We start from the raw sequence: 26,594 nt of genomic DNA, 5'->3' as shown, positions 1-26,594 counted from the left end.
TGAGGCACTGGGTTCAATTCTCAGCACTGCATATAAATACATAAAAGTCCATTGATAATTGAGGGATATTTAAACGAGAAAAAACATTTGAAAACATCGATTTATGATGAAACTCTTGGCAAACTAAAAACAGAAGGGAACTTCCTTGTCTGATCAAAGTATATACAAGTAACAACTCATCAGGCATGATGAATGGTAAGCTAGGGTGAACATGCCCTCCGAGATTAGGAACAGGACCAGTGTTCTGACCTCTCTGCCTCCAACCAATGATGTCCTGAAGGTCTCCGCTGGAGCAGTCGGTCAACCAGAAGAAACAAAGGGCATAGGATGGGGAGGAAAAACTGACGCCATCATTGTTCATCAGTGACATGACTGTAAATGTAGAAAAGTCAGATTTATAAGTCATTAGAATTAATAAGTTGGGCTGGGGATATAGCTCAGTTGGTAGAGTGCTTCCCCTTGTATGCACAAGGCCCTGGGTTTGATCCCCAGCTCAAAAAAAAAAAAAAAAAAAAAAGAATTAATAAGTGGATGTTAGCAAGGTCATTGGAATCAAAGGCAATGTGTAAAAGATTCATTGTGTTTCTAGCTGGGTGTGGTGGCACACACCTGTAATCCCAGTGGCTGGGGAGGCTGAGAGAGGAGGATCCGTGGGTTCAAAGCCAGCCTCAGCAACAGTAAGGCACTAAGCTACTCAGTGAGACCCTGTCTCTAACAAAGGGCTGGGGATGTGGCTCAGTGGTCAAGTGCTTCTGAGTTCAATCCCAGGTACAAAAGAATAGGAAAAAGAAAAATTGCATTTCTGGAACTAGCTGCCCAGGCTAGGGATTAAAAACTGAAATAAAAATACCATTTCTGGCCTGGGGTTGTGGCTCAGTGGTAGAACACTTGCCTAGCATGTGTGAGGCACTGGGTTCCATTCTCAGCACCACATATAAATAAATGAATAAAATAAAGGTCCATCAACATCTAAAAAACAAACAAATACCATTTCCAATAATAGTGGAACATGAAAAATCTAGGAATAAATGAAAATAAAGATGTATAAGACCTCTTTACTGAAAAGTACAAAAATTATAGAGACAAATCAAAGAAGTAAGTAAAAGAAGAGATCTCATATGTGCATGGATTGGAAAGCTCAATATTGGTTAAAAGTGTTGATTCTTTCCAAATAGATCCATAGATTCAATGCATTCCCAATCAAAATCCCTACAAGTTTTTAAAAATATTTTTTTAGTTATAGATGGACACAATACCTTTATTTATTTATTTAGTTTTATGTGGTGCCGGGGATCAAACCCAGGGCCTCGCATGTGCGAGGCAAACACTCTCCCATTGAGCCACAACCCCAGCCCTGCCCCATAAGTTTTTAAAAATTTTAGTGGGGGGTGGAGATAGACAAACTAACCCTAAAATCTTATAGGGTAGAGGGTAGTCCAGGCAATCTTGTAAAAATTGGTAAAGTCAATTTGTATCTACTATAGAGTAATTAAAATGCCAGCCAGGTACAGTGTCACAGGCCTGTAATCCCCATGGTTTGGGAGGCTGAGGAGGATCTGGGGTTCAAAGCCAGCCTCATCAACTCAGCAAGACCCTGTCCTAAATAAATTATAAAAAGGGATGGGGATGTTGCTCAGTGGTTAAGTGCCCCTGGTTCAATCCCCAGTACCTAAAAAAAGAAAAAGAAAAATAAATAAATAAAATAAAATGCCATTAAATTGGCACAAGGACAGGCCAAATGGATCAAATGCAAGTGTAGCATACAATGTAGTTGAGGGTTTTTTCCCCCTGCTGCTGGGGATCATGGCCTTGCACATGTGGAGCACATACTCCACCACTGAGCTAAACACGAGTTGTTAAAAAAAATTTAGAATGTTTAAACATATTTAATAACTTATCTTTTTATTAATCATTGAGTCAAATATCTAACACAATTTGGAACCACTGGTGTTGTCTGATTTCAAGGAAGCGAAACTGACGTCAAGAGATGTGACCTATTTGTTGGGTGCAGTGGTGTACACCTGTATCCCAGTGACTTGAGGGGCTGAGGCAGGCAGATTGCAAGTTTGAGGCCAGCCTTAGCAGTATAGTGAGGCCCTAAGCAACTTAGCAAGACCATGTCTCAAAAATAAAAAATATGAAAGGACTGAACATGTAGCTCAATGATAGAGCTCCCCTGGGTTCAATCCCCACTACTGAAAGAAGAAGAAAAAAGGTGGGGGAAGTGGTCCATTCAAGTCACATAGAAAATTGGAAATTGGTTGTCCTGGTTGAGAACAAAAGCCAGTGCTCAGAGGAAGGGCGCTCGCCTAGCATGCGTGGGGCACTGGGTTGGATCCTCAGCACCACATGAAAATAAAATAAAGGTATTGTGTCCACCTACAACTAAAAAATAAAATGTTAAAAAAAATACACACACACACACACACACACACACACATATATATATATATATATATATATATATATTTAGGGACTAGGGCTATAGCTCAGTGATGGAGCGCTCGCCTTGCACATAAGAAGCACTGGGTTCGATCATCAGCACCACATAAAAATAAGTAAATAAAAATACTGATTCCACCTACAACTAAAAATATTAAAATATATATAGGTATATATATAAATAAAATAGAATATATATATATATATATATATATATATATATATATATATAGAGAGAGAGAGAGAGAGAGAGAGAGAGAGAGGCAGGTGACCTGTGAGGTGACGGCCGTGCTGAGAGCGGTCTTTATCGTCCTCTTCCTCCTAGACACATGGCCGCAGCCTCCAGTGCCTGACAGTGCCCAGTGGATAGAAGGTGCGGGGATTTCTGAGGCTTGCTGGGAACTTGTCGGAAGGGCTGGTGGTGAGTGACAGCTGGGTGTTGGAGGTCCCAGGGCCCTGGTGAGAAGGGGGCCTAGGCCCCTGCTTCTGGGGGAAGTCAAGCTTGGAGGCTGATGGAAGGTGACCTGAAGGGTCTCAGCCTCATTTTCCGTGTGCTTGAAGAAGGAGTTCCTTGATATCATCTGTGAGCCGGGACTCAGCCTCCTGGATCCATCGACCCTTGGCTGCAATTGTCCACACATCTGTCACACACCAGGTATGTGGGCGCGCTGGCTTCTTTCTCATAGCTTGCTCCCTGGAGGGCTGCTCTTTCCCAAGGGTTTTGCCGATGTAACTGGGGGATCATGAGCCAGGCCTTGGACCATGGTTTCCTGGGGTGGTGCAGGAGAGCCCAGTGGGTCAGTGCTGAGGCTGACATTTATTTTCAGAGTTACAGTTTGTCCCTGATGCTCAAATGGAGCAGAAAAGCCACCTCAGTGTGGGTGCAGTGGTGCACACCTGTAATCCTAGCAGCTCAGGAGGCTTGAGGCCAGCCTGGGCAACTTAGCAAGACCCTGTCTCAAAATAAAAGAGTTTCGGGATATAACTTACTGGTGAAGTGCTCCGGGTTCAAATACCAATACTGTGAAGGAAAAAAAAAAAAAAAAAAAAAGGACCTTCATCAGCCAGCTTCTCACCTCTAAAAGTCTGGGTGGAATCAGCAGCAGGGCACCTTCGCTCTTGGGGAAGTCTTTGTCCACTTTCTGTTATTGTAACAGAATCCCTAGGCTGGGTCAGTTACAAAGAGATTTATTCTGGAGCCTGGGAAGTCCGGGGGCATGGCCCTGGCCACTGCTGAGGGCCTCATGGCCAAAGGGCAAGTGTGGGAGGAACAAAACAGGGGCTGCCTCACCTACTGTGGTCTCTCATTAACATGGCGCCCGCAGAAGATGGTTTTCATCAGCAGTCTGCTGTCCTGGAAGGCTAAAGTGCTTGAAATGTACCAAGTTCAGCAATTGTGTTCCCGCAAGAGCGGCTTGTCTCTTAATGACCTCAGAAAGGCCCCACTTCCCAACACCACCACCAGGCAGCCACACTTCCATGAGTTTCAGAGGGGACACACTGTATTCAAATCACAGCAGGGAGATGTGGGGTCGACCCTGTGAGCCAGATTGGCAGGCAGAGCAGTCTTGTTCAGCCTGGCTGGGAACGGACTGCAGAAGTGACTTGAATACTGGCCGAGGGTTAGGGTATCTCTCATGTGTGGAAGCTAGAGAGGAAAAAGGAAAAGGAAGGTGGGGGCTTTCATGAAAACCAGGGGAAAGGAGGAGGAAAGGTAAAGGAGAAGTATGAGGAGTGATACTGGCCAGGTTAAATTTTACACTGTGTGCATGCACGGACATTGAACAACAAATCCTACCATTGTGCACAACTGCACTGCACCAATTAAAACACGTGGAGAAAAGTTTTAGTGAGTAGGTGAGTTTGCAAATGTGCAACTGAAAATAACTGTTACACATTTCCAGGGCCCAGCCCAGGGCTGCTGTTCATCCCCTCTAGGACGGCTCCCCCTCACAGCAACTGCCTCACTTGGTGGCAACTGCAAGAGGCTGTGAGCTGCTGTTGGTGCAGCCATGCTCCCCACCGAGGCCCCAGAAGAAGTGTGGATGGGCTTCAGCACAGAACTGCCACCACCCCCAAGCTCGAGTGAATAGGGCGGGTCCCTGAGCCTCTGGACTCTTAAGCCCTCATCTGTGAAATGGGGAGAACAGTCCTGTCTAGCTCTCCAGGTGCAGATCCACCATCAAAGCAGATGCCTGGAAAGGGCCAGGACTCCCTTGGAGCTGTTAGAGCGAGGCCCTGGAGACAAAGCACAGCGAAGGTGACTGTTGTTTCAAGCATGTTGAGGGCTGTCTTTACTTCCTCTTCTCCGCACACAAGATGTGGACCCAGGGCCAGCAGACCCCTGCGGAATTGCCAAGCCACTTTCGGGCCATTAATCTCTAAGAGTCTATCAGGACCATTTGCATTAGCCCATCTTCAAAGACCCCAGCTGGGCCCCAGTGGACCACGAGTGGGGCTTGGAAAAGAGTGGGGCCCTAGCTAGCTGGAAGCTGGGGCTCCAGGGTATCCAACGCCTTCTTGGGTCTGGCATGGCAATCATCTGTGTCCCTGGTCAATCCTGCTGTGGGGGTTACAGAACATCTCAGATGGTCACCAGTTGTGAAGGACACTGTCAAGACAGTGCCTCCTACCAGATGAGAGGCCACGGGTGTTGATGGAGGCATGTTGGTTAGCCAGAGCTCCCCACCCCCAGCTTCTGGGTGGGCTGGGGTCAGCTCAGCAGGGCCCTCAGTGCATGCTGAACTTGGCGCCTGGTAGAGACCAAGTGCATGTGAGGTGGAGGGCGGGGGTGGGGCCAGCCTTCTGAAGACAGACTGGGCACCCGCCCGCCCCGCCCCTGCTGCCCCAAACGCAGGCTGCCCTTTCAGTGATGACCATGCAGCTTTCTTAATGGAACACAATCGCTGAACTTGGTACATTTCAAGCACTTTAGCCTTCCAGGACAGCAGACTGCTGATGAAAACCATCTTCTGCGGGTGGGCGCCATGTTAATGAGAGACCAAATTTCATACGCTTGCAAACTTTCCCCCTTGCCTCCTGCTGTACCTCCCCCTCCCCCCAATAAAAGATTGCATCAGAGAGAAAGGGAGAGAGATTTCCATAATTTATAGTATGGGCATTTCACTGGGGACAAGCGCTAATCTGTACTTACCGATACATTTAAGAAAATGCATCCTCCCGCAAGCCTGCACCATTTACGACTCTTGGCACAAACCGCAATGCTCAGTCTTCAATTAAGGGACACCTTAGGGTTCATTATCACACAATCGCTCCCTGTGAACCATGCCAAATGCTGTTTTGGCACAGAGCTTGGAAGATGAATTAGAAGGAAGTCCTGTCTGTAATGCCCTCTCCCATTCCCATTACCGCCATCAGCGTTTATACCCTTTCCCTCGGCCCTCCCCCTCTCCAAGTGGCTTTTACTATTCAATTTCTCAACGTCAAACTCGATTCTCTAGAGGTGTAGTTAAAGATGCCACATCTCCTTTTTGTCTTCCGGCTCTCAACAGGCCTCAACATGGCCCAGATGGGCCGCTCTCCACCCCCTTTTGGGCTAAAGGAACCACAGATGTGTCTTCATCTTCCTCTTAGTGTCGGTTGGAGACAAGGGACAGGAACTGGACACACACACACACACACACATATGCACATGAGCCATAGGGGGCTTCTGAACAGGCCTGGGATCTAAACCCAGATGGGGCTTGGCGTAAAAGCTGAAGGCTGAGGCAGAGTGACTCACGCTCCAGACAACTGGGCTCAGCCTGTCAGCAGGAAGCACGGAAAGCGAGAACCCCAAGCCCACCTCAACTCCACTACACCCAAGGTCCAGCCCGCAGGACCCTTGTGGTTTAACCCCCTGGGTGAGGACACGGGCCTTTTTGTTTTCTTAATGAGAACAACAGAACAAACCAGCACATCTGCTGGCCCTTCCCAGCTCTCCCCAGACCCACAGAGCTGCAGGTGAGTGCTGGGGACAGGAGAGAGGTGGCAGCAACAGCCAGAGACATGGCCCTGGGCTTCCAGGGAGTGTCAGGGTGGGGTGAGGGCTGGAGGGGTGAAAAAGGAGGGGCACTGCCTCTCTCGTAGGACAGCATGCTGATCTGGCTCCTTCCCTCAACGAACTTTCCAGTTCTACTCAGGACAAGGTGCCTCTGCTCCAGGGAACTCCACTTATGACTTCTGGGCGTCATGCCATTAAGATGCTTAGATGTCACAGGAAAGTGGGCTGGCCTAAACCAAGGCTCTCAAGTTGGACCATTGTATCACACAAAGCCATTAAAAGAAAATAAGCTAGACGTCTAGGCTGTGCACCAACGCAGTCGGGCTGCTGCAGAGCTAGATGACGACCAGCAAGATCTGCAAGAACCTTCTTTCCATGTCAGTAGCAGCGGGCAGGGGCAGAGGGAGGAATGAGCAGGGAGCAAGCAGACTAAAAATACTCCACCCACAAGATGTCTTGTGGAAATTTTATTATATAGAGTGTAAAATGAATTGTCAGTCAAATACAAAGAACACCTTTTTAAACAACATGCATAACATTTTCCAATTGCCTTTTTTAATAGTTAGACATTTCAAGCATTTAAGGAAAACAAGGAGAAAACCCCAGAAACTGTAACGTCAGTATATTTCAAACGGAATGTCCCTTAGGTCAATTAAAAATGCGAGAAAAAATAGCTTTAATTCCGTATTTTTTTCCTTTAAAAATACATGTTATCTGTACAAGATACACTACAGTAAACATTGGAAATCATATTATCCCTTTTATTAAATCAAAATTATTTAATTCATACTGTGGTTAATACTAGATTTACTTATTCATCTAGTTAATTTGACAAATATTAAGAAAATATTTAAAAGAAAAAAGCAAAAAAACACCTTGGAATTAAAAAATAGTTACTACATTTTTATACGGTTTAATGTTCCACAGTGTTTGTTAAAAGTTATATTGAATTTCTTTTTAATATTAAAAATAACAGTATTTATATTTCTGAAAGAATAGAGAAAGGTTTTTTGTTTTGTTTTTTAAAACCAGCTTGGAGGTCTTAGATACACAATTGCAACCAGTAATGGAGACACGAAAAAAAATGTATGCTAACACACAAACACACTTTTATATTACCCTTTAGAACTCTAGGAATTATACAAACCCTACAAAATGCCCCTCCCAAACCCTGTTGGACAGCAATACAATTATCTGTCTCATTTCAGAATTCACATAATTAATTACAATACATAATAGTTCAGTTTTTTAAAAAATGCAATAAAACCAGACAGCCAAAATACAAGAAATTAGAAGTAAAACATTTAATGAATTTACACATTTAAGAATATTTAAATACTGTTTAAAAATTTTTTTAAAAGAATTTGTTACATACCACCCAAGACTTCCAAGCCACTTTCTGTTGCAACAGAAAAAACTGTAAATAAAAAGACACGAAAACAAAACAACAAACAAAACAATATCATGTTGAAATGTCACTGCTCCGAGGCACATTCTGGCACCTGAATTTGCAGGTATTGCTCCAAAAAGAATCCCAGAGCTTACACATTTGAAATAACAAACAAGAATAATGAAACAAAAATTATCAGCAATTTTTAGTAACTAATTTTCCCGATTTTTAGAAAAATTCTGTTAATCTAAATATAGTGTTTCACAGAACAAAGGTTCTTCATCAAAAGTCTGCAAATCTAAAAACCTCTGTTACAAACAGGTTTTCTTTCACACTGATTTCGAGGGGAAGGGCCAGCTGTGTGACTCGGCTCTACTGCTCCTGTGGGAGGAAGGAGAGGAGGTGTCAGGCCCATGGCAGCTTCTCCAGTCCCGAGTCAGCAGCAGGCGACAGGTGCCCATGCACCAATGCAAACCCGAGAAACCTCTTTGGGGGGAGGTCTGGAGCTTCTCTTCTGCTGGGGACATTGGGCAGGATGCAGAAGAGTGCTACTCTTCCTGGGCCACTACCAGCCCTGACACCTGCTTTCTCCAAGACACAGCCAACTGGGCAGTGGGATGCCACGGCTGGAGGAGCCGGCACACTGTCCATGGGACCTGACTGACATCAGGTGACCTGAAATATGCCCCGTGGGAGCACCTGGCCCTCTTCCCCACTTTAAGGAGAAATCCGTCTTGGCCCTGACTAGGCAGAGCCCTCCAGGCTCCTGGGCATAAAGGCGGGAGCTGGCACTGTGCCTGCCTGAGGAGCCCACACAGGGCCAGAGGCAGGCTGGCATGGCGGTTGCTGTGTTCTCAGGAGGTCCCTGGGCCAAGGGGACTGCTCCCCCACAGTCTACTGCACTCGCCCTGACATCAGACAAACATTGAGGAGTGGGAGACAGGGGTCAGGGAGGTGTGGGAAGTGTCACAGCATTGGGGACCATCTACAGACCTGGCTGTGGGCCTGAGCCTGCCCTAACGTCTGCCCATAGAAAGCGACCTGCTGTCTGTAATACTCCGCCCAGGCCATTGTGTAGTCTGGTGGGGAGCTGGCCTGAGGAGCAGCGCTGGCAGCGTGACCTGGGTGACAAGGGAGGAAAAACGGGTTAGGGGAATGGGAGCGTTGGGGGCAGGTCCCTTCCCTGGGGCCCAGGCACCTGCTCTCCCTTCTGGAGGGCACGGGGAGGCTGGGCGAAGTAGTCTTCTATTGCTGGGTCCCACACCCCAGGAGAAGACAGCCAACTGCTCTACAGAAGCAAAGCCCTGCGTACGCCTGCCTCTCAGCAGCTCCTAATGCCAAAGGCAGAAAGAGTGGCTGCGGGGACTGGGGGTGGATGGAAAGCCTGGCGTGATTTCTGCAGGGAACATCCGAATCCCTCACAGCTTGACGTACATAACCCATGCGTCTAGGGTGGGTTCAGGTCATGGAAGAAAGGGCACCAGAACTGCTAGCAGGTCCCCTGCTGATGAGGGTCACCTTGGCACCCCCACCCTGGCCCCAGAAGGGGTATGGACCCGGTGACAATATGGCCGCTAGGGTTCCCAAAACAGGTATTTGACAGCCTCTGACCCAAGTTGGGTCAGCCAGCAAGTTCCACCCTGAAGATGCCAGTCACAGAAAAGCCCTGCAGGCCATACCCCATGCTCTGGTCAGGGAGTCGGGAAATGCGCTCGGGCTTGGTGCTGATGTGAAGTCCTGAACCAGGGCTTTTGCTGCTATGTACTCCCTCCCCCTTTAATTTAATTAAAAAAAAAAAATATTTTGGGGGGCTGGGTTGTGGTTCAGTGGTAAAGTGTTCGCCTAGCACATGCTAGGCCCTGGGTTCGATCCTCAGCACCACATAAATAAAATATTATGTCCGACTACAACTAAAAAATAAATATTAAAAAAAAATTTAGTTGTAGATGGACACAATACCTTTACTTATTTATTTTTTATATGATGCTAGGGATTGAGCCCAGTGCCTCACTGTGCTAGGCAAGCGCAGTACCCACTGAGCTCCAGCCCCAGCCGCCCTCCCCCTCTTCTGAAGACTAGTTTAGTTTCTGGTACAGGTAAGAAAAAAGACTTATACAGCAAGAAAACAACCGGGCACCTAGTCCAGCTTAGGGTCCCTTCCCTGAATTCCACCATTTCTCTTCTCTTTAGCTATCCTGAAATGCCAAAAATGGGCATCAGTGAGACACACAGAACAGGATGCCTGGGTGGGAGGCAGCACTAATAGGAGCCTTTCAGCTCCACAGGGACCCAGCCAGGTCCAACAGGCAGTGGGTGACAAGGTGCGGGTACTGAGGTCCAGCTGTGGGGAAGGTGACAAAGCACAGACGACAGGCCCAGGAGCAGCTGGGCTGAGGCCGCGGGGTGGGCCTGTGCCCGAAGCCGCGGCACTTACTCTGCTTCTTGTAGTAGTCTTCCCAGGCCTTGCTGTAGTCAGGCTGGCTGCTCTGCGGCTGGCTCTGCTGGTCTACACGAGGAACAAAGGGCAGTCAGGGCCCCAGCCTGGGAGGAAGGCGCCACAGGCAGGAGGGCTGAAAACGGCCGCCGGTGTGAGGCAGGGGCTGGCGACAAGCATGACAAGGCCCTGCTCTCTGTAGATGGAGCTGAGCTGGGGGAGTGGAGAGCTCTGGGAGCCAGAGCGATGGCAATCCCAGGCCCCCGGACCTGTCTTCCATGGACAAGGGGTTTACCTGGCCCTTCTGTCCAATGACAGATGACCTCTGGGTGAGCATGCAGGGCCACAGGAATGTGATCTGCCTCAGCCTTTCTTGGGTGGGAAGAGAGGGACAGAGGACATGTGGAGGCGGTTCTATGCTGTCCTTGGTGTTTCCTCTATGCTATGCCAGCAACAGAGAGACTCAGTGACAGAGGACAAAGCAGCAGCACCCAGCCCAGGGGTCTATGAAGTGGCTAAAATCCCTGACCACAGTGTGAAGCGGGAGCTGCTTTCTGATGAGGCCAGGCTGCTCGAGCGTCCGCCTGCGCGGGCACACAGACCCCCTTCAACACCTTTTCTTCTGTCAGAGCTGGTATGCAGGCGGCAGGGGGACGCGCTCCTGATCACCCCCCGTGCAGAAGGCTGGCTCCCCGTTAGTTCCCTGAGACTGAACGTGGGGAAGAGGACACACTGAACCCACACTGAGTGTCTCTGCTGCTAACATAGCACAGAGGCTTGCTCTCCTGGTATGCCTTCTGCTCATCTCTCTCCTGGCCTGCCTCACGGCCTCTGCAGAGCCACAAACCCAGGGCAGCTTCCCAGGGGAGGAGAGCTGCCCTCTCAGGGCTCAGTGTACCCATGCCTCAGGCTTCTCCCAGGTCTTCTGTCTGGGCACAATGGGGCCAATGTGAATGCAACCCCATCACTCTGCAGACCAGAGCATCATGCAATGACCCTGCACTGTGAGGACACCTTCTCTGCCAGGTGGCCAGCAAAATTCACAGTGAAGTTCCTGTTGAAGTCTGAAACACTGAGTAATAAAATACAGGTGGGAGGAGGGGGAAACAATCCAGCCATACAGGCCCGGAGCTTGCAAATACTTAAGAAATCTACCTGGACCCATCACTTTATGGATGCCTGAAGTAGAGCCTCCCCCGACCCAGGGGAGGGTATTTCTGATGACAGAGTATGGGCCTCTAGGCTCTGCTCCAGGGAAAAGGGGCCATGTCCCTGAGCAAGGTTGACAGGCCATCCTGCAGCCTGATCTGTCATGAGGAGCAACTGCAGCCTGAACAGGCTTTCCAGAAAGACGGGAACTTCAGGTAGGTAGAAGCCTGAATTCTACTGGCCAAGGTAAGGGACTCTTGTTTTGTGCAGGCTGAGCAAGAGGGACCAGCCCAGCAGTAAACCCTAGCCTGACTCCTGGAATTGGTGAGGGGTCCAGAGTTGGGAGGGGCTCTGTCCACATGGGCACTTTCTCTCTCTCTCTCTCTCTTTTTTTAATTTTTTTTTTTAGTTATAGATGGACACAATATTATTTATTTATTTATCTAATTATCTATCTATCTATTTATTTATATGTGGTGCTAAGGATCGAACTCAGTGCCTTACACATGCAAGACAAGCGCTCAACCACTGAGCCACAACTGCAGCCCCTCATGGGCACTTTCTCTTGACACCCAGTTTTCCCAGGGAGGTGCCACTCAGTAGACCTAATTCCATATTTGTTTGCTTTCTGAAAAGCTCAGGCAACAGAAAGAACGCCTTCCTAAGAAGAGAGGGAGAATGTCCCCACGAGGCTAAAGAGTAGGAAGGGTCACCAAGAAGCAGGGGACTGCTTGGGAGAGCAGGGTGTGGCAAGGTGGAGCTTTGGGCCAGGAGGAGGATCCCCAGGGAGTACAGAGAGAGGAGCAGCAGAGGAGGCTCAGGTTAAACTGCACCCACAGCCCACCTATCTGTGGAGAATAAGTGACAATTCTGCCCCGACCCACTCCATGGACAGGTAGCCATGGGGAGCCAGCCCTATGTCCCTGCCTCAGCTAGAGGCTGGTGCTGTTTCTGTGGAAGCCCCCACCAAGCATATGTGCTTCTTGGTGCAGGGCCTGCTATGTTCCCCAACATTTGTGGAGAGTTGCGTCCTGGGCTTGTTGGCCAAAAGTATAACAAGAGTCTCTTAGGTCCATCAGTCCTTGGCCAACCTGGCCAGCAAGTGGGAGCGCACACCACCACCTCCCAAGTCACTTACTTGGGACCTGCTGTGTGGGCTGCTGCCATGCCTGGTAGGTGCTGCCCCAGCCCTGGGTCAGAAAGGCTGGAGGGCCACTGTGGACAACAGAAGAGTCACTCATGACAGTATGGGTCACACACCCCCCATCCCCCAACATCTACCTCTTTTCTGCTTAGCTCACCCCTAACCAAGCATAGCCCCTCCCTGCCCCCAAGCCTGTTGGCAGTGGCCCAGTGACGACTCTAGCCCCATCCACCCCCAGGTGGGGCAAGTGGGTCACCTACCTCACAGGGGTACTGTGGGGGTTTCCGTTCACTTTAGCAGCGATGTTGGGGAAGCACCCTGAGCCCCTTGGAGGAAAGGTGCTGTGAAAAGAGGAAGAGCAAGCAGAACCAGTTGAACCCCTGTGATGAAGGCTCTGCAATTCCCCCCTGCCCCGGAGCTGTGCTTCCCAGACATTGCGGGGGACTGGGAGGTGCCTGTCTCTGAGGTGCTCCAGCCTGAATACCACAGGTCAGGGAGCTACAGACAGGTCTGAAGGACCACTGGTGGGATGAAGACAGATGGTCCTGCCCACACCCAGAGCTCCAGCAGCAGTCTGGAGAAGCAGCTGGGACGATCTCAGGAGTGATGAGGTCCTCTGGGCACAACAGAGGCAGAACACTCACTTTTGATGCGGGGCAGCAGGCGGCTGGTTGAAGGGGCTCTGTCCAAAGGCTCCGGGGGCTCCAAGGCTGGTACCCTGTGTGGGCATAGAGGAGCTCTCACTCCTGCTGGGGGCACCTAGCCCTCCACCCAGGTCACCCGAGGCAAAGCCCCTTCTGGGGAGACAAGTCAAGTGAGGGAGACAGTCTGCACTCGCACTAGCCTTCCTTCCCACAGCAGACTGAGCTGCAGAAATGGCACTGCTCTTGAGTGACAGCACCACCACACAGCCAATCCTGGCACCACCATGATTGCCCTGGCATGTCACCCTGGGGAAGGACCAACCTGCTTGACTCTCCCGTCAATTTAGGCTGGCCCAGGGCTCTTTCTGCCATTCTACGTCCCCATTGAGGTGAGCAGTGGCCCATCTGTCCTCCATCAACACTCCCTTTCTTTATCTGCTTTGAGGTGCCTGAAACTAAAGCCAGAGTCAATGAAAGCTGCCTGCAGGGCTGGCGGCCAGGGCATGTCCACGGGAGCCCAGGGACAGTGCTGGGGGAAGGCTGCTGCCCGGCTACTCATCTAAGCTTGAAGGGGACATGCTCTGGGGACTGAGCTGCTGCAGCCTTGGCGTGTCCTGCCAGAGGCTTCCTTCATTGCTTGCGGGTCTGGCCCTGTCATTCCCTGGGCCTCCGACCTTCCCTTCAGCCAAATAGGAGGGGCGCCCCCCTGGATGTGAGGATGGGAAGGCACCCAAGAACGAGGTTCTGGGGGATGCAGGTACCTTGGACATCCAAGAGAAAAATCCAGCTAGTATTAAGCCAGGTGGGGAAGGGACCGTGTACGTACACCAACTTTCTCATCTATGAGATGTCTGGCCACCTCGATCTGCTGAGGAACACCCCTGATGGTAAATATCCGCAGGCTGGGGTCGGTGTTGGGAGGGGGATTGCGCTGAAGCTCCACGTGGGCTCCTGACTGCTGGTTGATGCTTTTGATGTTCTCGCCCCCTGCAGGCAGGAGACAGAGAAGGTGAGGGCCTCTGCTCAGGAGAGGCTGAAAGGGCACTTGTCCACAAAGGGAGAAGTTTTCCACTCACTGAAAAGTGGCTCTAACCAAAATCCAGGGCTATCCCCTTTGCATAGGGATTTTCCTCAGAGCCAGGCTGGAGCCTGAGGCCCACGGATGTGCATGCCCAGAGTTCAACGGAGGCAGCTGTGGCTCTTCAACCCAGCCATGGCCGTCTGCCCAGGGAAAGCACAGGATGCTTCTTGGGGCAAGAATAGTGACCTGATGGCCCTGCCCTACACAATGGGGGCCTTCAGCCTGGGTGTGGGCTGCTGCATCGCTTCCCCTCCCTCCACAGGCCGGCTACATGCCCAACAACGCCTGGAGTCCACTTGGGCCTTCAATATCCCATCTAGTCCCTTCTCTGGTCCCTGCTGCAGGTGTGTGTGTGTGTGTGTGTGTGTGTTGTGTGTGTGTGTGTGTGGTGGGGGGGGGTGTTGTTGTCTAGACGGAGAGGCAGTCCAAAGAAGGGGGAGCCACAGGGATCTGAGTGGAGTCGGGCTAATAAAAATCTAGTCAGACTCTGAAAAACCTGGAGTCCCAGTCTCTTAATGAAATTTGTGTGACAAAAGCTTCATCAGCAGAACAATGGCCGATTCTTCTACTGAAATCTCAGCACTTACAGATCTCAGCTGGGATGGGGAGTGGGCAGGCAGAGCCAGACCAAGGAAAAGTCAGCACACTCAGTTTGGTGAAATTAGAAAAAGATAAATGCTGAAAATCTGGTACAGGGAGCAGGATGCCCCAAATGCTCGAAAGCAAAGGCAGAGTGCTTGCCCAGCACATGTGAGGCACTGGGTTCGATCCTCAGCACCACCTAACAGTAAACAAATAAAATAAAGGCATACTGTCCATCTACAACTACATAAATAAATAAATAATGATAATTAAAAAAAAAAAAAAGCAACGGCAGAGGACCAGTGTGCCCTCCACAGTCAAAACCAACTGAAAGTGAGTGTGTCACTTCACTGACAGACCCCACAACCGGCAGATGCCCAGCAAGCAGACAGGGCTGGCAGAGATGACAGAGCAGTGACAGGCTGGCCTTGGTTCACTCTGAGAGGACGACAGCACGCTAAGACATATCCCTCCTAGAGGCAGTATGGCAGGCTTCTGCAGCGTGCGGGCAGAGACACAGGGCAAAGCGTCAGCCAGCGCCCACGTGGGTAGCATACTGGCTTAGTTTAGGGCCTTTTTAAAGTTGAAAGCAAATTAAAAAAAAAAAAAATCAACCAAACTGCCTTGTGTTTGTGGCCTTCTTAACTATAAAGTACTGTGAGAGGTTCAGAGAAGTGTCTGTTTCCCGCCTGGCCTGGGTGTTCCCTATGTGACTTGGGAACACCCCAGGCCAGCGCTGAAAGCTCTGCTCTCCCTCCAGACAGGTATGCTCTTGAGCCCTTTACTCAGCTGTCATGAGTCTGCTGTCTTTGCCCCAGGAAAAAAGACAGCTGTTGCCTAGCTTCACTCGAGGCAACAGTGTTCTGGGGAGCAATGAAGAGCAGAGGAAAAAACCGGCCATTTCAACAGGCACCCCCAGAATTTGGAGGGGTGTCACCTGGTCTGCGGGCAACCGGACTACAGGACGAACCTCTGAGAATGAGGATCTGCAGGCCCCAGAGGCAAACCCCAGCCCTCGCCTCGCCTCAGTGCGGGCCAGACCTCCTGCCTGGAGCTCGGGAGCATGCTAATAAGGCGAGGAGGCGCCCGCAGGCTGAGCAGGCAGGAAGGAGTTCATTTAAGTTCATCTTCCTTCATAATGAGGTCACCAGCTTGGCACATGGTGGCTGTCTATCGACTCATTCAGCAGCCTGCTCCATTCTTCCACCTGATGGGGGGCAGAAGGACCCACCAGTGGCCCCCGGCTGGACGTGAAATTGTAAAGCAATTAATCAAACCTGCTAAAAGGCCTGGCTGACAAGAGCAGGGCTGGCCACGCTATCTGTCAATGTTGCTGTGTTTATCATGGAAATCCAGCAGGGGCCCCGGGAGGCTCCGTGTCTGTCCAAGGGCCAGAACCAGGAGAGCAGGCCTGGCTGCCTGCGGCGACTTCTCCCTTTTCCTCACCCACACCTCTTTTCCAAGAGAAGGAAAGGCATCACCCTGTCACAGGGAGGTGAACAAGATGACCTTCCCCAGGCCCAACACAACTCGCTGGACTTGCCGAGCATGCTGTCTGAGCACGGGGACCTGGCGGTGCCGTCCTTGTCTTCCAGGAAGCACTCAGCTGGAGAACATGCACAAAAGGCTGTTCTGGAGGCACCAAGGGCTCACTGGGAGGAGAGAAGGCAGTGAGGCTCCGAGGCTCCACCAGAGACACAGTCAAGTGAAAATCTCACTGACAAAATGGTTTTCAAAAGGCCGAGACACCTAACTCTGATCCTCCACCTAGAGGCACCAAGCAGCCGCGTGTGGCTCACTGCAGCAGTCTGAGCAGCACTCGGCAGCTAGCAGCATGTGCCAGGAAATCAAAACAAACCCACATTGTTCCTACTGCCCCTGAGTGGCCAGTAATCTCAAAGACGATGTGGAAACAGAACACAAACATTCTGAAAGAGCATAAAACATCACTCTGTCCAGAAGCAGGGACAAGCGCCAGGTCTCAGGGGCCAAGAAGCAACTCTCCCCAGCCCTGAGGACACCCTGGCGGCGCCTCAGGTCTATTGGTAGAGACAATATACCAAGTCTCATTTCCTTCAACATGAGCAATTCTAGTGATCAAAGAACTGAGGAACTCTGGGGAGAAGGTTGCCTACCCCCCACCCTGCCACGCTTGCTGGATGAACAGCGAAGGTAAACACAAAGCCCAACACCAAACAAGTCCCTGCCAGCATGGAGGCTTGGCTTACTGCTCCTAGGAGGTCACCCCAGCACTGCCGCGGGAGAAGGGCTCAGTCATGGGATGAGCTGAGAGGAACCAACGTGGCTGGCCTAGAATCCGCCTGCTGCCTCTCAACAACAGGAAGGAGCTGTGATAGCCACCGACCAGGCTCCTCCCAACACTCCCTGAGCTGCCTGAAACTACTAACAAAGCAGTTTTCATTTCCCTCCAAAGGGTGACTGTTTCTCCTAGTAAATGTGCCGTTGAAAGAACAGGAGCCATCATCTTACTATGTTAATGAAGAACAAATACCCAAACTGGACGGACTGGGAAAATGGCGGCATGCAAGTCTGCAAGTGGCATTGGCCAAGGGTGGAAGCTGACCTACTCAAGCCTTCCTTGGTGGGAAGCCCACCGCAAGGCCCTCCCTACCCATAAGCGCTGCTCCAACAGCAGTGGCTCCTGTGGTCTCCTGTTGCTCACAGTCTGCTCTGCCCCACCATGACAGACCAAATTGGGGGCCCTGGAGAAGACCCCTGAAAAGCAGAGTTCTGACCGAAGGCAGCTGAGGCCACAGACCTGGCCACTGGGCTGGATGTAGCAAGTGGCTTCCGCTGTGGCCCTATAGGCCTGTGTGACTTCCCACCCCTCCAGGACAGCAGTGGTGGAAATGGGATGGAAACTGCAGAGGCTGCTTCTTACCTTTGCCTATGACGAGGCCACACTTATCTGCTGGCACGGTATATGTTATCTCCTGGATGCCACCAGGAGTTCCCATGCTCCAGTCGCCACGGCCCCTGCCCCTTCCTCTTGCTACTGCCAGGCCTCCGAAGCCATCCCTCTCCTGGGAAGAAAACAAGGACAAAGTGATGATTTCTGCCACCATCACAAAACCACTCTCCGCCTTCTCTGGGAAGGAGGTTAAGTGACAGGATGTAATCAACGCCACAAATTAGAACCTAGCACCTTTCCAGACTTCAGACGTGAAGCCCACTTTCAACCAGAATCACCACCAATCACAGGTATACTCGAGGAAGACGTGCAGATAAACGTGTAGTTACATAAATGGCAGAGAGACACCCAACTGAAACAGGCTGCCAGGCATAAACTCCTCATCCGAAGCCAAGGGGCCTTCTCCGTGGAGTTTTAATTATGGAGCGGGCCCTGACCCACAGGTCTCACACTTGAATTTCTCCTCGAAGCCGAGGCTGCTCTTTCCTGGCTGACACATGCTGTGCCTATACAAGCCAGATAGCACATGCTAAAGAGCTCTGGGCATTTGAAAGTGACACAATGGCCAAGAATGACTCTTGACGCCCCCCCGCCCCCCCCACCAGGCTGCTACAAGGTACAATTCCATGACTGCCGTCTGGGTGGAAACCCTTGCTCCACTCAGCCAAAGGGATAAAAGAATTTAAGAAACATTCGTTTTCCTGCTCCCAGGAAAGAGCAAAAATATGCTCAAGAGTGAGTGTTCAGGGCTGCTTCAGGAGGGAGAGGTGGAGGGAGTCAGTCAGGCCCACTTGGCTGCCCACATCTGGGCCAGAGAGATCTCTGCCACACTCACACGGCCTGCCCAACAGAACGCAAAGCCTCAGTCTCCTCTAGCTGAGGTCCTGCCCCACCTGGGACTGGAGGGCCTGCCATCTTCATATGGAAGGTGAACCTGGTCAAGCTACAAGTTCCCCCAGGCAAAGAAGCCCAAGAGTCATTCAACAAGAGTGGAGACTGTTGGGCAAAACCTGCCCATGTCAATCACAACTAAACTGCACACATTTACCCCGAATACACACCAGCAGAGTCGAGCTAACTGGAGCGCGCTTCCCTGCACTCTGCTTTTAGAAAAGACAACTGACAAGTAAACAAGGTAATCTGAGGAATTTATGTTAAAACTCTCTGTCTCTCACACACGCACACATATATAGCCAACTTTCTGGGTGGACCAGATCCAGAAGACAAGGCTCTCTTGTAAACATCTCAGTTTCTGCAACCCTAAATCCACAAACTTAAATTTATAGAAAGGGATGTCAGAGAACATTCAGTGGCTGCTTTTGAAACTCAATGAATCGTAAGAACTGCCAGGGCTCTGGTTAAAACCCAAGCCCCTCCCCTGGATATTCTGATACAGAAGACAGTGGGGCCTATACGCCTGTAACTTAGAAGTACCCCTGGGTAGCTCCAGGGATCACCTCCTGGTGAAACGCCCTCAGTCTACTGCTGAGAAAAGGAGGCACAGAGGGCTTCAAGGACTTGGCTGGGGGCAGAGCTGGCAATATGATTTCCAACCTGTTGCTTTTTTCTTTGGCTCTACTCATTCTCAAAGTTTCCCTCAGTCCTCATACTCAGAGAATGTGCCAATCTATCACCATTACAGCGGTTTGAAAATTCAGGTCACCACATGGGGTAGGGGAATCTCTGAAGCTCAAGAGATCACGTGAGTTCACTCACAGTACAAGACACAGGTGTGAAATTGAGCACATGAAGACACTGTCAGGACTCAGGAGGACCCCGAAGTGCTTTTAAACTCAAGAGACTTCCCTTAATACATTTTCACACTAAATGTACTTGCTTGCTGGAAACTTGGCAAACTGCTTAGTATTTCCCCACGTAGTTTAAAGAGCCAGGAATTTACTATATAAAGAAAATCTAGGTTCTGAGTAATAAAAGTTGAAGCAGGTAATAAACTAGCAAGAAAAAAAAAATACACTGGCAGGAAAGGGGTAGATGCAGAAACATCACTGGTCTCCAATCAGGAGACTGAGGGTGGCTGCCCATGGCACACCTTCTCCTTCTGTGTGTGAGGTCTCTGAACTCCAGGGAAGGGGACCTACCTGCGCCGTAAGGATCAGCTCGTTGATGATGTGAGCAGCATGCTGACACCTATCTGGAGGGCCCATGACCTGGGCAGCTCTCTCAGGACTAATCCCATCATCTGTAGGACCAGGTGAAGTGGGATCAGTAAAAGCACAAAGTCACAAGGAAACGAAGGCCGATACAAGTCACAATCAATATTCTTTTTTTTTCTTTTTGGACTAGGATCAAACCCAGAGGTGCTACCTTACCAAGCTACATCTCCAGTCCTTTTTGGTTTTTATTTTGAGACCAGGTCTCACTAAGTTGCTTAGGACCTTGCTAAGTGGCCTAGAACTTGTGATCCTCCTGCGTCAGCCTCCAAGTCTCTGGATTATAGGCATGTGCCACCATATCCTTCCACAATCAAAGGACAATGAGCTAAAAAGGCAACCAGACTGTCACCAGCTTCAGGGATTCCTTTGGACTGATTTGGTTGATAGGAAAATATGTATGATTAGATCTTTTTACGTGTTTCAGGTCAATACTCAATTCTTATGTGAATACAGCTATTTTTTAAAAAGATGTCATTAGAGAAACAAAACAAACCTGGCCAGGTGGGGAAGGCAAGGAAAAACAATGAAGTTAAGGCAGTGATTCCCTCAAGCCAGCTAACCAGGAAGCTTTTCTCTTCAGAGAAATGAGGAAAATACAGACAATGTATAATTTTTTTTTTTTTGCTCACAAAGGTAAATTTATAAAATGTAAAGAATTATCCTATTAATCAATTTTTGGATTTTTATTTATTTATTTATTTTTTGGTATTGGGGATTGAACTCAGGGGCACTTGACCACTGAGCCACACCCCTAGCCCTATTTTATATTTTACTTAGGGACAGGGTCTCATTGAGTTGCTTAGTGCCTCCCCATTGCTGAGACTGGCTTTGAACCCAAGATCCTCCTGCCTCGGTCTCCCTCAGCCGCTGGGATTACAGGCATGCCACTGCACTCGGTCAGATGGTCTACTTTAAAAAAAAAAAAAAAGTGGGGGGACTGGAGACCTTTGGTCTAATCACTGTGGCTCAGGAGGAGATGAGGCCCAGAAGAAGAAACTTGGATTGCCAATTTTGGTAACAGAATGTTGTGAGGAAGAAAAAGAAAGAGAACATACTCATGAGTTAGTAACAAGACCCTGTTTCCTGAGATGTTTATTTATTTTCAAAAAAATATATTTTTTTTATGTATTATCTCTAATCAGTTATACATGACAGTAGAAAGCTCTTCAACCTTGTACACAACTGGAGCAGAATTTTTCACTTCTGTGTTTGTGAGTTGTTTTAACACTAAGGATTTTTGAGACTCATCAATACCAACCTGGTTTAAACTGAATCCTTACACCAGCATCATTCTGGATCTTTTTGATCATTTCCCCATTTCTTCCTATTACAATTCCAACAGCAAACCTAGGGACAGATACCTAGTCACAGAGAAACAAAACATCATCAGAGCTTTTTAAAATCTGGCTTTGCTTGGTATTGGGGATTGAACCGGGGTGCTCTACCACTCAGCTACAGCCCCAGCCCTTTTTATTTTTTATATCGAGGCACAGTCTTGCTAAACTGCCCAGGCTGGCCTCAAACTTGTAATCCTCTGGCCCCAGCCTCCCCAGTTGCTAGGATTGTAAGCGTACACCACCATGTCTGGCCAAATCTGGCGTTTTTTTAAAGAACAGACTTTTTTTTTTTTTTTTTAAATAAATGACTTGATTTTTATTACAGTGCAATTTGGAAAATAATATGACAAAGCCATTTTTTCTTCTCTTAGGAACAATATTGTTGTTTAACAACCATGTTCTTAACAAATAGACAAGTCTAAGATTTAATCAAAATAGTAATAAATGAAGTAAGGCAAGAAAAAAGATTAATCAATTTATCTTCCAAATTCCATGCAGTATAAACACATTATACACACAGAATATATCAGTAGTCCTTTATTTTTTTTGAGGCAAAATATACATAATATTTACCATTCAGTGATTTGTGGAGGCATATTCTGGTTCTGGCTCTCTGCACTAACTGTCCTGTTTGCAAGGTCAACCTCCCCACCCCCGCTTTTTGAACTAGAGATTTAACCCAGGGTTACTTTACCACTTAGCTCCACCACTAGACCATTTTATTTTTGGGGAAGGTCTCACTAAGTTGCCCAGGTTGGCCTTCAACTTGCGGTCTTCCTGCCTCAGCTTTCTGAGTCACTGGGTATTTACAGGGTGTGCTACGGTGCCCCACAAGGTTCACCATATTCAAAATTTAATTTTTAAAAATATCTATTTTTCAGTTGTAGTTGGACACAATACATTTATTTATCTATTTTTATGTGGTGCTGAGGATTGAACCCAGGGCCCTGCACTTGCTAGACGAGTGCTCTACCAATGAGCCACAACCCCAGCCCCTCAAAATTCCATTTTTAAGGACTGTTTTGCTCCCACTTCACATCATCAATAAAATGGGCTTCCAGGTTAGACCCAATCACAACACGGACAACAGAGAAAACGTGAACTTTGATCTTTATCTGGGCAGCAAGTTAACCTTTAAAGCCAAACCTCAAAGTTAAGAGAATGACCGCCACTACCTATACTGCAGCTGGACGCCCCATCATGCCTGCTGTGCTCAAATCCTGGGGCAGGGGGTGCACTCTCAAAGTTTGGAAGATGCCATGGAAGCTAACCCACCTAAAGGTGAGGGAACTAAGGGGTGTGAGCACATACTGCACCTACTCCCAGCCGCCTACTAACTTGTAACTCAAGCATACCTCTAGACTGCCTCCTCCCACACGGGCGCCAAAGTCACCTCGCACACCTCGGAAGTCAGCTTGGTCTTTTTCTCGGATGATCTCCAATACCATTTCTCTGGCTTGCTGCAGAAACACAAACAAAAGGCATCATGGGATAAAAAAATCCTAAAAAAGATGGAAGCAGGTGAAATTTCAAGATGGACATACCAACGTGGGCTTCAAGATTCAGAAGGCTGAGTGCAGTGGCACAAGCCTGTAATCCCTGTGGATAGGGAGGCAGAGACTAAAGGATCACAAGTTCAAAGCTGCAACGGCAAGGCACTAAGCAACTCAGTGAGACTCTAAATAAAATACAAAATAGGGCTGGGGATGTGGCTCAGTAGTCAAGTGCCCCTGAGTTCAGTCCCAGGTGCCAAAAAAAAAAAAAAAAAAAAAGAAAGAAAGAAAAAGAAAAAAAAAGATTCAGAAGGTGCTTGGCTGTGGGAACACTCACTCGCTACTTATAGGACATGATAAGGAAACAGGTATCAAATCTTAAAATGATTGCAAGAGGTCCACAAAGACAAGGTCCAGTCCCACCCCCCTTTTTGATACTGGGGATTAAACCCAGGTTGCTTAACCACTGAGCCACATCCCCAGCTCCCCCCTTTAAATTTGTTTTTTTTTTTTTTTTTTCAGTTAATAGAAGTTCATTTTTATTTGATTATATGCAGTGCTGAGAATCGAACCCAGTGTCTCACATATGCTAAGCAAGCGTTCCACCACAGTGGATGGCCTGGCTCCAAGGAACTGCTGGAGCTGCTCACCTATAGCAATGGCAGGAAGAACGCTGTTATTTCACTGACGACAGGCGCAGCCTACACCCACAGCCCACTCATATTTCTAGGAGGGTGGAGCCCCTCAGGGGACTGAAGATTTTGGCAAGCAGAGCTGTCTTCCCAGAAGCTCAGGGACAGAGTGTCCCCATGAGAACACACGTGTGCTCGTGTAGCTCGAGGACCTGTGTTCGTCCTCCCCAGCTGAGGGGCCACACAGACTGAGACAGGGGACAAGCAAACAAAGGCCAAAGAAAGCCCACAAATGAGCTGAACCAAAGCCAGCAAGGCTGAAAGTGCCTGTCTGGGCTTCCACACTGAGGGGCACCAAGGGAAATGGGCCGTGTGTGCTGTCCCAGACTTACATTGCCACTCAGCACTGAAAAATGGCCAGTGGAAATGGTTTTCCATGAAGCCAGTGGCTCCAGCTCTGGGAAGCACTGACAACCCTGGGCTCACTGGCGAGCTTGCTGGGGAAAATCACTCACCCTAAATAAAGGGAAGCACTGCTGCTTTACAATTACTTGAGCAGAATAAAAGCTCTAGGCCACCACCAAGTGACAGCCCCCCCCCCAAGCCTTCCCACCCCCAATCACTGTCCCTTTCCTACCTGTACTTTGAACGGGTCTCCAGTGATACGAAGGGGCTTGTCTGCTCCTGTGGGCAGTGGGCCATCCTGGATCATGACCATTTTTACACCTGTCCGCTCCTGTGGTGGAACACACACCAGCACAGCCCTCACTGTCTTGGAAAGGATGCAGGTTGCCACAAGCAGCAGAACTGGGCCAGGTTACACCCACAAGCAGCCCACGTCTCACTTCCATGAGGCGATGACTTCTGAACGGGCCCGCAGAATGTGCAACAATGGGCCATGCTGGACAACACCAAGTGCAACACAGCAAACTACTGCTTGCCAACACTGTCTTCTGTCCTCTCTCCGTGCTCACATCCTACACTAGATTCCACATGGCCTTCTGCAACCCAAGGCCTGGGTCATGAGAGCACACGGGGCAAGCCACATCTATCCCTAACCCTAACCGGCCACAGCAAATGCCCCGAGGCTCTTAAATGAAAATTCATTCATAACTGACATGGTAGTGATGGCAACTGAACTTAAGCAAGTATATTTCCAGTCCTTCTCTTAGTGTGGCTACCAATAAGTTTAGCTGTGAAAATACGCATGTAATTGAAACTGCAGCCCCCATCTTGCCGGGGATGCTGGGTTCTGGAATGTGTTTGGCCCCAGGTATCTGCAGATGAGGGGCTCCAGAGCAAGAGAGCCCTGGTTCAGGGCACCCACTTGGTAATAGACTCCTGAGTAAGAACAGAAGAATGGGCACTCTTCAGCTGCACGACCACAGCAAGGTCAGCACAGCACAGCACTTGCCCTCCTTATAGACAAGGGCCCGGAGCCTTCCAGAGACAAATGTGTTGAAGAGCACAGAACTAACCAGGGGTGTACTAGGGTGGGCCTGGCTCCAGACACAGCACTTTTATCCGAGGGGCTGTCATTTCATGGCAAAAGTGATGCTGACACAGCTTGACTATAGCCCTGGTTGCTCACAGTTCCCGGATCTTTTCCAGCTCGCTGGCCCAACACCGAGCATCAGGCCTGACTGCAGCACACATCTAGCAGGGAGCCCTTGGCACTGTGGAGTACCCAGCCAGCCCTATCAGGGAAGTGGGTCATGACCAGCAGCCCAGGGCAGGAAGACACAAGCCCTTGGGAGGGCAGGGGAGAGCAGAGCAGTGGCTGGGCCTGGCGTCCCTTGGGCTCACGTACCTGCAACTGCTTGATTGTTTCCCCTCCTTTGCCGATGACCAGACCCACTTTAGATGCAGGAATAAGGATCTCCTGGATTGTGCTGTTGCCATCTATGTCGTTATGAAAGCCAGGTCCATTGCGACAGCGGTCCACAATCTGTCCCAGCAGTCGTTTGGCTTGTCTTTGGAAGGGAGAAGAACCACAAGAGAACCAGCATTAAAGGAATACTCTAAGTGTGCAGGAAGGGAAACAGCACTGGGCAAAGTGCCAGGAACCAAGGCAGCCCTCCATCCAGCTCCAGCTCCTGCCCCACACCCTGGAGGGCTCTGCCATCGCCGTGCCACCAGGCTGGAATTCAAAAGCAACACACACCACAAAACCACTGTTCTGACACGGAGCCGTGATGAGCGGGCTACTGCCAGACACAGCCCCCTGCATGTTTGCCTCTGCACCTGCTAGAGTCGCCACAGACAGCTTCTCCTTCCACTGACTGCCAGCTGCTTTGGTGGCAAGGACCACCTCTTAATCCTCTGTTCATCTCTCTGTTACCCAATCTATCAAACCCTTTCACAGAGTAGGCACTCAGTACACATTTGTTAAGTCAGGGCAGGAGAGAGAGAATAACGAGGAGGATGGGAAGAAAGAAAGCAAGGGTTAGTATTCACAGTTCACACTTCCAGACTCCAGATTTCTTCTCCATGGCTAAAAAAACTGCTCTATGACCTGCAACCTACAACTGAGGATCGCCACTCTGGTTTTAAGAGGTGGGAGGGGAGGTAGCGTCCCACTACAGCTCTGCACTCAGGGGCATCCCAGTTGGGACCCTGTGCTCCCCAAGCCATGCTCCTTCTGTTGGTTGATTCATCCCGGGGGAGGGAAACTGCAATGTGGCCACAGTGCAACCCAGTCTACCAATGTCACCTGTCAAGCCAATTTCTTTCCTTTTCTGCACCAGAATCTTCCCTAGCTGTATGTACAGAATCCATTTTTTTTTTTTTTTTTTTTTTAGTACCAGAGACTGAACTCAGGGGCATTCGACCATATCCCCAGCCATATTCTATATTTCATTTAGAGACAGGGTCTCACTGAGTTGCTCAGCGCCTCACAGTTGCTGAAGCTGGCTTTGAACTTGCAATTCTCTTGCCTCAGTCTTCTGAGCTGCTGGGATTACAGGCATGAGTCACTGCGCCTGCCAGAATCCATTCTTTAAACTGCCAAATACCATCTATTTTTTGGTTCCTGAGACAGAGGAGGAGTCAGCCACCAAACAGGCTGGAAAAGGCAAGACTACTTCCTCCACAAGCTAAAATCCCACTGCCTCAACTCCTTGGGCAGACACAAAGCAGGAATGGTTAGAGAGGTGGA

At 49.4% G+C, this 26,594-nt stretch overlaps 1 protein-coding gene across 2 annotated transcripts in view; it reads right to left on the bottom strand.

The window, feature by feature from the left end:
• Positions 1–6,897: 6,897 nt before the first annotated feature.
• Fubp3 (far upstream element binding protein 3) overlaps positions 6,898–26,594 on the bottom strand; it is a 48,610-nt gene continuing 28,913 nt past the window's right edge. For both annotated transcript variants that reach the window (XM_046451516.2, XM_046451517.2), the window contains exons 7-19: positions 25,248–25,410; positions 24,075–24,173; positions 22,668–22,772; positions 21,234–21,336; positions 19,901–20,001; positions 17,772–17,913; positions 14,033–14,193; positions 13,207–13,280; positions 12,823–12,903; positions 12,557–12,633; positions 10,270–10,341; positions 8,829–8,956; positions 6,898–8,216 (exon numbers count right to left, since the gene is read on the bottom strand). In XM_046451516.2, the coding sequence (XP_046307472.1) occupies positions 8,208–8,216; positions 8,829–8,956; positions 10,270–10,341; positions 12,557–12,633; positions 12,823–12,903; positions 13,207–13,280; positions 14,033–14,193; positions 17,772–17,913; positions 19,901–20,001; positions 21,234–21,336; positions 22,668–22,772; positions 24,075–24,173; positions 25,248–25,410 (1,315 nt within the window). In that variant the 3' untranslated portion in view covers positions 6,898–8,207. The remainder of the gene's footprint in view (positions 8,217–8,828; positions 8,957–10,269; positions 10,342–12,556; positions 12,634–12,822; positions 12,904–13,206; positions 13,281–14,032; positions 14,194–17,771; positions 17,914–19,900; positions 20,002–21,233; positions 21,337–22,667; positions 22,773–24,074; positions 24,174–25,247; positions 25,411–26,594) is intronic.

The sequence above is a fragment of the Marmota monax genome, unplaced genomic scaffold (genome assembly GCF_021218885.2).
Source record: "Marmota monax isolate L192 unplaced genomic scaffold, Marmota_monax_Labrador192_F-V1.1 WCK01_AAM20220418_F8-fsc00020, whole genome shotgun sequence".
In the NCBI taxonomy this organism is placed as follows: Eukaryota; Metazoa; Chordata; class Mammalia; order Rodentia; family Sciuridae; genus Marmota; species Marmota monax.
This window is presented reverse-complemented; position numbering and strand designations above follow the sequence as displayed.